Source organism: Doryrhamphus excisus, linkage group LG22, assembly GCF_037039965.1.
Source record: "Doryrhamphus excisus strain RoL-2023G ecotype Guam linkage group LG22, RoL_Dexc_Guam_v1.1, whole genome shotgun sequence".
Taxonomy (NCBI): Eukaryota; Metazoa; Chordata; class Actinopteri; order Syngnathiformes; family Syngnathidae; genus Doryrhamphus; species Doryrhamphus excisus.
The window spans coordinates 1789760-1802375 of NC_136378.1; the positions used below are offsets into that span (position 1 = coordinate 1789760).

The following is a 12616-nucleotide window of genomic DNA, read 5'->3' on the forward strand; positions in this document are numbered from 1 at the left end:
AAGCAAAGACATAGTAGTGGTGGCTAAGTTATTATTGTTGACCATCAATATTTGGGTTGCATAAGGGAAGAGGACAACTTTTTTGGATCAATCTAACGGAATAATGTTCTTTTTAGGAATGATCAGAAAAATAATTATCTGGTCATCTTTTTAGACAGTAAACTGATTTATAACTAACATAACTTTTTCATTAAAAAAGGATGTTGACACTGTGTTAAACACAGGGGTGGGAACTAAATACTGTACATCCTGTCATGTATGATGCTGTCCATGGTGCTGAAAGCAGTGGCTTTGTGGAACTCACCTCAAAGATATACTAATAAAGTTACATAAAGATACAATAATAATGCAGGTCTAATTATATGACTCAAAGATAAAAATGTAAACATAGTAAAACATAAATACAGATGAAGCCAGTTGAGGTCACTGTGGTTTGTAGTGCTGGTCCCTCTTAGTTTTACTTTCTGTTGGGCATTCCAGTTTGATGCTGTCTTGCATTAAGTTCATTTTCAAAGTGGGGGAACTTAAATAATCAACAATCAATCAAATATTAAGTTATGGTTTTGTACTTAATACACTGCCAGTCTTCCTGGAATAACATCCTTCCTGACATTTTAGCAAAACTGAGAAAACGTACAACAGACATCTGACCTTTGCACTTGCCTGAAAGGGTTTCTCCAAGTTCAGGTTTTGTCAGTAATCAAAGTCGTATTTCAACACAGTATTTCTTAAAAAATCGATACATTTACAAAAAATGAAAAGTAAGTTATTTCACACTGTCAACCTTCCGTCAACAGAGGAAAACCGTAAACGCTGAAAGACACAAAAACAGAGAAACTGGACTCACCAAAGTTGACATCTGGGAACAGTTCCCTGACTGCTGCTTGGCCACGTGCGGCGTATCAGCATCAGCTCCATCCACGCTCATTAAACTTTGACTCATCCTTTGCATGTTCTTCATGTCGCTTTTTCTGGAGTCGGTGGTCCTGCACACCTCGTAATTGTACACGTGCGGGAGAGTCCCCGTCCCCAAAGTGTCCGAGTAACGTGGCGGATAATACGGAATGACAGGGAGGTTGGAGTGGTACAGGATGCGAGACCGTCTCCACCTGTACACTTTGACCGATATGATAAGCAGCAAGCAGGTGATGAAGAGGAAGGAGACCACAGCCAAAGCCAAGACTAAGTAAAAAGTCAGCTTGTCATTGTACTCCTTGTCGTGCATGCTAAAGTCAGTGAACTCTGACAGCACTTCAGGGAAGCTGTCCGCCACCGCCACGTTAACAATGACTGTAGCTGAACGAGAGGGCTGCCCGTTGTCCTCCACTAGAACAGTCAGTCTTTGTTTGACAGCATCTTTATCAGTGACTTGGCGGACAGTTCTTATTTCTCCATTGTGTAGGCCCACTTCAAACAGCGCCCTGTCTGTGGCTTTGTGCACTTTATAGGAGAGCCAGGCGTTCTGTCCAGAGTCCACATCAACAGCCACCACTTTAGTCACCAGATAGCCCACATCTGCTGAACGAGGCACCATTTCGGCTAACACCGAGCCGCCCGTCTGGACCGGGTACAGGACTTGAGGGGCGTTGTCGTTCTGGTCTTGTATCAGGATGCGAACGCTCACGTTGCTGCTGAGAGGAGGAGATCCTCCGTCCTGAGCTCGGACCACCAAGTCCACATGTTTGATTTGCTCATAATCAAATGATCGAACTGCACTAAGAACGCCAGTTTCTGCATTTAAGGAAACATAGGTAGAAACGGGACTGCCGCTTATCTGCGTGTCGTCTAAAAGATAAGATATTCTGGCGTTTTGATTCCAGTCAGCATCTCTGGCAGTGACAGCAAATATGGAAATACCAGGAGAATTATTCTCGGAGACATAAGCAGAATAAATCTTTTGATCAAATAATGGTGCATTGTCATTTATGTCTGAGATTCTAAGATGTAACTTTGTTGAACTAGAAAGAGGAGGCGTCCCAAGGTCAGTGGCTGTAATGGTTATGTTATATTCCGAAACAGACTCTCTATCAAAGTATTGATCTGAGATTAAATTATAATAATTTGTTAAGGAAGTTTCGATCTTAAAGGGAAGTTTTCCATCTATTTTACATTGTATTTGTCCATTTCTGTCCGAATCTGCATCTTTTATGTTTAAAATTGCTACTGTTGTACTAGGAGGTGAATCTTCAGGTAGAGGACTTGAAAACGACATTATATTAATAATGGGAGCATTGTCGTTTATGTCAATAACATCAAGTATAACTTTACTGGTCCCAGTCAGCCCACCTTGATCCTTGGCTTCTACCCTGACTTCAAACTTCCTGTCCTTTTCATAGTCTATTTGACCAGACACATAAATTGTGCCTGTGTTTTCATTAATATTAAATAGATTTGCAACACTTCCTTTCATTTTAGACAAACTGTAAGTAATGAGGCCATTTGATCCACTATCAGCATCTGTAGCATTTACAGTAATTATACTGGTTCCTTTCATTGCGTTTTCCATAACAGAGGCTTTGTATTCTGATTGGTTAAAAACGGGTCTGTTGTCATTTGCATCTAGAACATTTATTTCTATATTGACGGTACCTGATCTCTGTGGTGTTCCTCCATCCACTGCAATTAATTTTAGAGACAAACGGGGATGTCTCTCTCTGTCTAAAGGCTTCTGTAGCACCATTTCAACATATTTACTGCCATCTGGATTTGCATGCTGATTCAGGATAAAATTGTCGTTTGGTGACAAAATGTAATTCTGCAATGCGTTTTGCCCCACATCTTGATCCTCTGCACCCTGCAGGGGGAACTGTACTCCAATTGTAGTCGATTCACTTATTTCAAATCCCAGAGCTTCATCTTTATGTGCAAATACGGGAGCATGATCATTTATATCCAAAACCTCAACAATGATTCTGTGCAGTTCTAAGGGGTTTTCTAGAATGACCTCAAAGCTGAAGCTGCATGGCGTCACATCTCCACAAAGCTGCTCCCGGTCTATTCTGTCATTGACGACGAGTAGCCCTTTGTCTGTCTTCAGCTCGGCGTACTGGATGTTGTCTCCCGTCACGATGCGGGCCCGCCCTGAACGCAGCCGTTTCACATCCAAACCAAGATCTTGCGCCACATTCCCAATCACCGAGCCTTTCTTCATCTCCTCCGGGATAGAGTAACGAATCTGACCACCTACCGTGGTAACCAAATGAAGCAGGAACAACAACATTGCCATTTGTGGTCGCCATCCATTGAACAACCTCCATATTGGGCATGAAAAAGGGAGACGTCCGTGAGAATCCATTGCGGAAAAAATAAAACGAGAGTAATTCTGTCTTCTGGTAAATAATCCGTTCCCTCTTTCCATCAACTAGATCAACATTTACTTGCAAATGTGAAGAAGAGAAGGTTATTCTGTCAATCGCCTTCAGCGCCAACAAAAGAGAGAAAGCCTCCTTCGGTGCCTCGTCACTTGGAGGGAGGACTGTGCATGACGACAACCCGAGCAAAGTAATGTGCAAGCCAATAGCGTCCCTTAGAGGCTGCTGTGTGACATTTCTCCAGCGAGACCGAAATAACCAGACAACAAATATGTCTTCCTGTACTGCCTCTAAAATAATTACATTATAATTATTTCAGAAATCGATTTTAAAAAATCGAACAAGTTATTTTATTTATTATTATTTTCAGTCACACAGTCAATATATTTCCTGGAAGGAGTAGAACATGCAAATACTGTGTCAAAGAACTGCAAAAGGTTTGGATTTTTATACTACTCAGTACCCAAGTCGACAAGCAAGGCTGTGCTTCAGCACCATGGACAGAGGAAGAGCAACACAAACATCTACCTTTTCATATGTTGGAGTAACAGTAGCATTGCAGATGCATGCATGCTATACTAATATCAATGCAGGGGAAGACATATGATATTCTTCTACATTCTTGCTGGTTTCCGAATGCAGCCGAGTCGACATTTACAAAGCAGTGACGCCTACTGTACATAATGCCACACTTAACATCGGCCTGGTAGTATGTGATGTAATGGCGTGGCCCCTGTTCATGTTATAATCCTGGAAGTGTTATTGTCACTCAACCCATCTGAGTCATGAGTTAGTATAAAAACAGAACACTCCTCACAGTTTAAAGTGATACAAAGTTAAGAGTGTGTTAGTGTGGGAAAGTAAAGGGATGTGAGGGATGTGTTTACAGTATTTACAGGAGAAGCCTGGATGCAATGGGTCATGTACTGTAAAACACAAAAGCCAAACCAAAAGGCCAGCAAGAACATGAAACATGGGTCTTCCATTGGTAAGCTGTCAGATACAAAGGAAAGCAATATAAAAACATGTGACTCACCAAGGTCGACATCTGGGAACAGTTCCCTGACTGCTGCTTGGTCACATGCGGCGTATCAGCATCAGCTCCATCCACACTCACTAAACTTTGACTCATCCCTTGCATGTTCTTCATGTCGCTTTTTCTGGAGTCGGTGGTCCTGCACACCTCGTAATTGTACACGTGCGGGAGAGTCCCCGTCCCCAAAGTGTCCGAGTAACGTGGCGGATAATACGGAATGACAGGGAGGTTGGAGTGGTAGAGGATGCGAGACCGTCTCCACCTGTACACTTTGACCGATATGATAAGCAGCAAGCAGGTGATGAAGAGGAAGGAGACCACAGCCAAAGCCAAGACTAAGTAAAAAGTCAGCTTGTCATTGTACTCCTTGTCGTGCATGCTAAAGTCAGTGAACTCTGACAGCACTTCAGGGAAGCTGTCCGCCACCGCCACGTTAACAATGACTGTAGCTGAACGAGAGGGCTGCCCGTTGTCCTCCACTAGAACAGTCAGTCTTTGTTTGACAGCATCTTTATCAGTGACTTGGCGGACAGTTCTTATTTCTCCATTGTGTAGGCCCACTTCAAACAGCGCCCTGTCTGTGGCTTTGTGCACTTTATAGGAGAGCCAGGCGTTCTGTCCAGAGTCCACATCAACAGCCACCACTTTAGTCACCAGGTAGCCCACATCTGCTGAACGAGGCACCATTTCGGCCAGCACCGAGCCGCCCGTCTGGACCGGGTACAGAACTTGAGGGGAGTTGTCGTTCTGGTCCTGGATCAGGATGCGGACGCTCACGTTGCTGCTGAAAGGAGGAGATCCTCCGTCCTGAGCTCGGACCACCAAGTCCACATGTTTGATTTGCTCATAATCAAATGATCGAACTGCACTAAGAACGCCAGTTTCTGCATTTAAGGAAACGTAGGTAGAAACGGGACTGCCGCTTATCTGCGTGTCGTCTAAAAGATAAGATATTCTGGCGTTTTGATTCCAGTCAGCATCTCTGGCAGTGACAGCAAATATGGAAATACCAGGAGAATTATTCTCGGAGACATAAGCAGAATAAATCTTTTGATCAAATAATGGTGCATTGTCGTTTATGTCTGAGATTCTAAGATGTAACTTTGTTGAACTAGAAAGAGGAGGCGTCCCAAGGTCAGTGGCTGTAATTGTTATGTTATATTCCGAAACAGACTCTCTATCAAAATATTGATCTGAGATTAAATTGTAATATTTGGTAAGAGATGGCTCAATTTTAAAGGGAAGTTTTCCATCTATTTTACATTGTATTTGTCCATTTCTGTCCGAATCTGCATCTTTTATGTTTAAAATTGCAACTGTTGTACCAGGAGGTGAATCTTCAGGTAGAGGACTTGAAAATGACTTTACATTAATAATGGGAGCATTGTCGTTTATGTCAATAACATCAAGTATAACTTTACTGGTCCCAGTCAGCCCACCTTGATCCTTGGCTTCTACCCTGACTTCAAACTTCCTGTCCTTTTCATAGTCTATTTGACCAGACACATAAATTGTGCCTGTGTTTTCATCAATATTAAATAGATTTGCAACACTTCCTTTCATTTTAGACAAACTGTAAGTAATGAGGCCATAAGAACCACTATCAGCATCTGTAGCATTTACAGTAATTATACTGGTTCCTTTCATTGCGTTTTCCATAACAGTAGCCTTATATGTTGATTGGTTAAATACGGGTTCGTTGTCATTTGCATCTAGAACATTTATTTCTATATTGACGGTACCTGATCTCTGTGGTGTTCCTCCATCCACTGCAATTAATTTTAGAGACAAACGGGGATGTCTCTCTCTGTCTAAAGGCTTCTGTAGCACCATTTCAACATATTTACTGCCATCTGGATTTGCATGCTGATTCAGGATAAAATTGTCGTTTGGTGACAAAATGTAATTCTGCAATGCGTTTTGCCCCACATCTTCATCCTCTGCACCCTGCAGGGGGAACCGCACTCCTACTGTGGCAGATTCACTTATTTCAAATACCAGAGCTTTATCTTTATGTGCAAATACGGGAGCATGATCATTTATATCCAAAACCTCAACAATGATTCCGTGCAGTTCTAAGGGGTTTTCTAGAATGACCTCAAAGCTGAAGCTGCATGGCGTCACATCTCCACAAAGCTGCTCCCGGTCTATTCTGTCATTGACGACGAGAAGCCCTTTGTCTGTCTTCAGCTCGGCGTACTGGATGTTGTCTTCCGTCAAGATGCGGGCCCGCCCTGAACGCAGCCGTTTCACATCCAAACCAAGATCTTGCGCCACATTACCAATCAACGAGCCTTTCTTCATCTCCTCCGGGATAGAGTAACGAATCTGACCACCTACCGTGGTAACCAAATGAAGCAGGAACAACAACATTGCCATTTGTGGTCGCCATCCATTAAACAACCTCCATATTGGGCATGAAAAAGGGAGACGTCCGTGAGAATCCATTGCGGAAAAAATAAAACGAGAGTAATTCTGTCTTCTGGTAAATAATCCGTTCCCTCTTTCCATCAACTAGATCAACATTTACTTGCAAATGTGAAGAAGAGAAGGTTATTCTGTCAATCGCCTTCAGCGCCAACAAAAGAGAGAAAGCCTCCTTCGGTGCCTCGTCACTTGGAGGGAGGACTGTGCATGACGACAACCCGAGCAAAGTAATGTGCAAGCCAATAGCGTCCCTTAGAGGCTGCTGTGTGACATTTCTCCAGCGAGACCGAAATAACCAGACAACAAATATGTCTTCCTGTACTGCCTCTATAATAATTACATTACAATCATTTCTGAAATCGATTTAAAAAAAATCGAACAAGTTATTTTATTTATTATTATTTTCAGTCACACAGTCAATATATTTCCTGGAAGGAGTAGAACATGCAAATACTGTGTCAAAGAACTGCAAAAGGTTTGGATTTTTATACTACTCAGTACCCAAGTCGACAAGCAAGGCTGTGCTTCAGCACCATGGACAGAGGAAGAGCAACACAAACATCTACCTTTTCATATGTTGGAGTAACAGTAGCATTGCAGATGCATGCATGCTATACTAATATCAATGCAGGGGAAGACATATGATATTCTTCTACATTCTTGCTAATTTCCAAATGCAGCCGAGTCGACATTTACAAAGCAGTGACGCCTACTGTACATAATGCCACACTTAACATCGGCCTGGTAGTATGTGATGTAATGGCGTGGCCCTTGTTCATGTTATAATCCTGGAAGTGTTATTGTCACTCAACCCATCTGAGTCATGAGTTAGTATAAAAACAGAACACTCCTCACAGTTTAAAGTGATACAAAGTTAAGAGTGTGTTAGTGTGGGAAAGTAAAGGGATGTGAGGGATGTGTTTACAGTATTTACAGGAGAAGCCTGGATGCAATGGGTCATGTACTGTAAAACACAAAAGCCAAACCAAAAGGCCAGCAAGAACACGAAACATGGGTCTTCCATTGGTAAGCTGTCAGATACAAAGGAAAGCAATATAAAAACATGTGACTCACCAAGGTCGACATCTGGGAACAGTTCCCTGACTGCTGCTTGGTCACATGCGGCGTATCAGCATCAGCTCCATCCACACTCACTAAACTTTGACTCATCCCTTGCATGTTCTTCATGTCGCTTTTTCTGGAGTCGGTGGTCCTGCACACCTCGTAATTGTACACGTGCGAGAGAGTCCCCGTCCCCAAAGTGTCCGAGTAACGTGGCGGATAATACGGAATGACAGGGAGGTTGGAGTGGTACAGGATGCGAGACCGTCTCCACCTGTACACTTTGACCGATATGATAAGCAGCAAGCAGGTGATGAAGAGGAAGGAGACCACAGCCAAAGCCAAGACTAAGTAAAAAGTCAGCTTGTCATTGTACTCCTTGTCGTGCATGCTAAAGTCAGTGAACTCTGACAGCACTTCAGGGAAGCTGTCCGCCACCGCCACGTTAACAATGACTGTAGCTGAACGAGAGGGCTGCCCGTTGTCCTCCACTAGAACAGTCAGTCTTTGTTTGACAGCATCTTTATCAGTGACTTGGCGGACAGTTCTTATTTCTCCATTGTGTAGGCCCACTTCAAACAGCGCCCTGTCTGTGGCTTTGTGCACTTTATAGGAGAGCCAGGCGTTCTGTCCAGAGTCCACATCAACAGCCACCACTTTAGTCACCAGATAGCCCACATCTGCTGAACGAGGCACCATTTCGGCCAGCACCGAGCCGCCTGTCTGGACCGGGTACAGGACCTGGGGGGCGTTGTCGTTCTGGTCTTGTATCAGGATGCGAACGCTCACGTTGCTGCTGAGAGGAGGAGATCCTCCGTCCTGAGCTCGGACCACCAAGTCCACATGTTTGATTTGCTCATAATCAAATGATCGAACTGCACTAAGAACGCCAGTTTCTGCATTTAAGGAAACATAGGTAGAAACGGGACTGCCGCTTATCTGCGTGTCGTCTATAAGATAAGATATTCTGGCGTTTTGATTCCAGTCAGCATCTCTGGCAGTGACAGCAAATATGGAAATACCAGGAGAATTATTCTCGGAGACATAAGCAGAATAAATCTTTTGATCAAATAATGGTGCATTGTCGTTTATGTCTGAGATTCTAAGATGTAACTTTGTTGAACTAGAAAGAGGAGGCGTCCCAAGGTCAGTGGCTGTAATTGTTATGTTATATTCCGATACAGACTCTCTATCAAAGTATTGATCTGAGATTAAATTATAATAATTTGTTAAGGACGTTTCTATCTTAAAGGGAAGTTTTCCATCTATTTTACATTGTATTTGCCCATTTCTGTCGGCATCTGCATCTTTTATGTTTAAAATTGCAACTGTTGTACCAGGAGGTGAATCTTCAGGTAGAGGACTTGAAAACGACATTATATTAATAATGGGAGCATTGTCGTTTATGTCAATAACATCAAGTATAACTTTACTGGTCCCAGTCAGCCCACCTTGATCCTTGGCTTCTACCCTGACTTCAAACTTCCTGTCCTTTTCATAGTCTATTTGACCAGACACATAAATTGTGCCTGTGTTTTCATTAATATTAAATATTTTTGCAACACTTCCTTTCATTATAGACAAACTGTAAGTAATGAGGCCATTTGATCCACTATCAGCATCTGTAGCATTTACAGTAATTATACTGGTTCCTTTCATTGCGTTTTCCATAACAGTAGCCTTATATGTTGATTGGTTAAATACGGGTTCGTTGTCATTTGCATCTAGAACATTTATTTCTATATTGACGGTACCTGATCTCTGTGGTGTTCCTCCATCCACTGCAATTAATTTTAGAGACAAACGGGGATGTCTCTCTCTGTCTAAAGGCTTCTGTAGCACCATTTCAACATATTTACTGCCATCTGGATTTGCATGCTGATTCAGGATAAAATTGTCGTTTGGTGACAAAATGTAATTCTGCAATGCGTTTTGCCCCACATCTTGATCCACTGCACCCTGCAGAGGGAAACGCACTCCTACTGCGGCAGATTCACTTATTTCAAATACCAGAGCTTTATCTTTATGTGCAAATACGGGAGCATGATCATTTATATCCAAAACCTCAGCAATGATTCTGTGCAGTTCTAAGGGGTTTTCTAGAATGACCTCAAAGCTGAAGCTGCATGGCGTCACATCTCCACAAAGCTGCTCCCGGTCTATTCGGTCATTGACGACGAGAAGCCCTTTGTCTGTCTTCAGCTCGGCGTACTGGATGTTGTCTCCCGTCACGATGCGGGCCCGCCCTGAACGCAGCCGTTTCACATCCAAACCAAGATCTTGCGCCACATTTCCAATCAACGAGCCTTTCTTCATCTCCTCCGGGATAGAGTAACGAATCTGACCACCTACCGTGGAAAGGAAATAAAAGATGCACAAAAGCAGTCCCACTAGCTGTTGTGGCGCATGAAAGGATCGGCATCTCCATCGAGCGTCGGCGACGCATCCTCTTGGAAGCATTGTGCAAAAAAATAATTATGATTTATCCAACAAAAACGTCGATTCTCCCTTTAATTGTTCGTTTCCTGCAGATCCAAACGATTTAAACAAAAACGTTTGCCCCTTCGTGTTCACTGCATGTGTCTTCAAGCCGAATGAATCCAGTTTGGCTGATTCCCTTCAGTCAGTCGTGGGCCGAAAGGAAGGAAATCCTTATGCTGGACAAGAGCGTCCCTTAGAGTCCAAATAGTGAATTTCACGTCTGATTGTACACGACTGCACAATTATATTAGTGAACATTCCACATGAAATATATCACCAGTCTTAACGTTCTTTGATGATGATGATAGGAAATAATTCAAGTGGATTTTACAGGACAATTTCCAGTCAGGCTAATATTAGCTCGTATTTTCTCTCATTGACAAGGATGGGTCCTTTGTTGTGGTTCAGAGCAACATGGCTGTCCTCATCTGGAAGAAGCCAGACTTGGCCAGAACCTAACCTTTTCACATCCGAGTCCAAGTCCAACAAAGAGCCCCTTCCTCATCTCTTCTGGGATGGAACAACTCAGTCCACTGACCACAACCGGACCACAGAAAAGCACAATCGGGGTTCTCCAATCCTGTGTCTATGGCCGGTCCTTGTGCATATTTTATCTGCAATAAACGCTCGAATGTCATGAACATAATCTGATGTTCAAGAAGCTCCAACAAGTCTCAAACATATTTTGCTCTCAGCGATAAGCCAGCATTCAGACAATTCCAATGCTGAAGCAACATCACCACCCTCTGATGCAAAACAGAACCACAAGTGCATGGAGAACTCTAGAAATAAATAAAAAAATAAAAAGAGGCATGCAGACAAAAGACAGCAAGAGAAAGACTGGGAAGTAGATACAGTAAAGGCACATAAGCAAATACCACGCAGTTAATTTAATTTCAGGAATATATATCATCGTATGACACATATCAGTTGCATCATACGATTAAGAATATTTCATAACTACAAATATGAAGAATATGTATTTTAAATACAATAGAAAAGTCCATGGATTCCTTTGTAATGTTTTTGTGATTTTTTGTTTTTTTTGTATTTTAGCAATTTAATAAATGCAGGGCTGCTGTGTGTGTGTTGGGGGGCGGGGGCACATGTGTGTGGGGGTGTGTATTCACATTAATAGGGTGGGCTCAAGAGGAAGGCGTGTTTGATGTTCATAGGCACCATTATTCAGGTTTTCTAAATGTTCAACTGATTTGCTTGCAGGCCCATAAAAAATACTTGCACTATTCAATCCCATGACAAGAAATGTGCAGAGGAAAAATAGAGCGGCCTACATTGAAAAATTAACATTCAGTATAAAAAATAAAATAAGCGATTCATGTATTGTGACAGTATATTTGCCACATTAAGGCTGTACGGGTCATGATGGTGGTCTCACGGCACTCATGTGCATCAGTGCTCCATTTCAGCGGAACACTGCAGAGCACAGCCGCGCGCACATCATGATGGTGCATTATTCAGGCCATGCCCGCACAGCAACAGCAGGCAGAGTTATTAATATTCATGTCTGACACTAGCAGCGCACTTAAATAGGATCAGTTTGGCTGCATGGGTAACAAGACTGCGAAAAAGCGACTTAACATTGAAGCCTTTGTATGGGTATAAGACTGGTCATGGCTGATAAACATACTTGCTGTGGTGCAGTGCTGTGTGCAGTGTAAAAGAGGGCAGTGCAAAGAGACAGTATACGTACATGGAAACACATTCTGGGTCAATTGATTGTGTGAGCTGATTGGTGCTCCTAGTGTGATGTCGTAATAGACTGCATGGAGCTGCATGTATGTGTGAGACATAAGGGAAAGAAATATCAGCTTACCTGTGGGACCACATTGGAGGTTTCAGTCACGTGCATGAGGAGAGAGAGAGAGAGAGAGAAGAAGGGTGGGGGTAGAAAAGAGTTAGTTTAGATGACATTTTGAAAAGTACAACTGTCACATGACAACATTAAAAAGGTAAACAGGATGCATTTGCATATGCTGCATTGTGTGCAATGCATTGTTCAGTATGTTCTTTGGGAATCTCATGGGAAATCTAAAAGCATCTCAATGGACACCAATGGCCCAGTTGCACACAACTCCACTAAAATTACTCTAAATTGTTATTATTAATGATTTATATTAATATTACTCATTTTTAAAAATATTACTAATTTGTGTTGTTATCCCTAACGCAAAGCGAACATCTTTTATAATACAATTTACTGATTTACATAGGATTGTTGATAGTACCCACATCCTTAGGTTTTCTTGTATGCAATATATACTTTCTTTTATTTGGGAAT

At 42.5% G+C, this 12616-nt stretch overlaps 2 protein-coding genes across 16 annotated transcripts in view; both read right to left on the minus strand.

The window, feature by feature from the left end:
- The window catches only part of LOC131110316 (protocadherin gamma-A4-like), a 170253-nt gene that overhangs the window by 109562 nt on the left and 48075 nt on the right, over positions 1-12616 (minus strand). For 2 of the 15 annotated variants that reach the window (XM_078788125.1, XM_078788123.1), the window contains exon 1: positions 848-3587. The exons of 11 other annotated variants lie outside the window; for them this stretch is intronic. In XM_078788125.1, coding sequence (XP_078644251.1) covers positions 848-3358 — 2511 coding nt within the window. In that variant the 5' untranslated portion in view covers positions 3359-3587. Of the gene's footprint in view, positions 1-847; positions 3588-4347; positions 7351-12616 lie in introns of those variants that run through there. 2 more of the 15 variants (XM_078788122.1, XM_078788124.1) reach the window with 2 other exon arrangements.
- On the minus strand, positions 7732-11049 carry LOC144894645 (protocadherin beta-16-like). The gene has a single exon (XM_078788364.1). It carries the CDS (start codon positions 10294-10296, stop codon positions 7732-7734), a length of 2565 nt encoding a protein of 854 aa, XP_078644490.1. The 5' UTR covers positions 10297-11049.

Coding starts and splice junctions, on each gene's coding strand:
- LOC144894645 (XM_078788364.1), bottom strand. CDS start 10,296: ATGCTTCCAAGAGGATGCGTCGCCGACGCTCGATGGAGATGCCGATCC.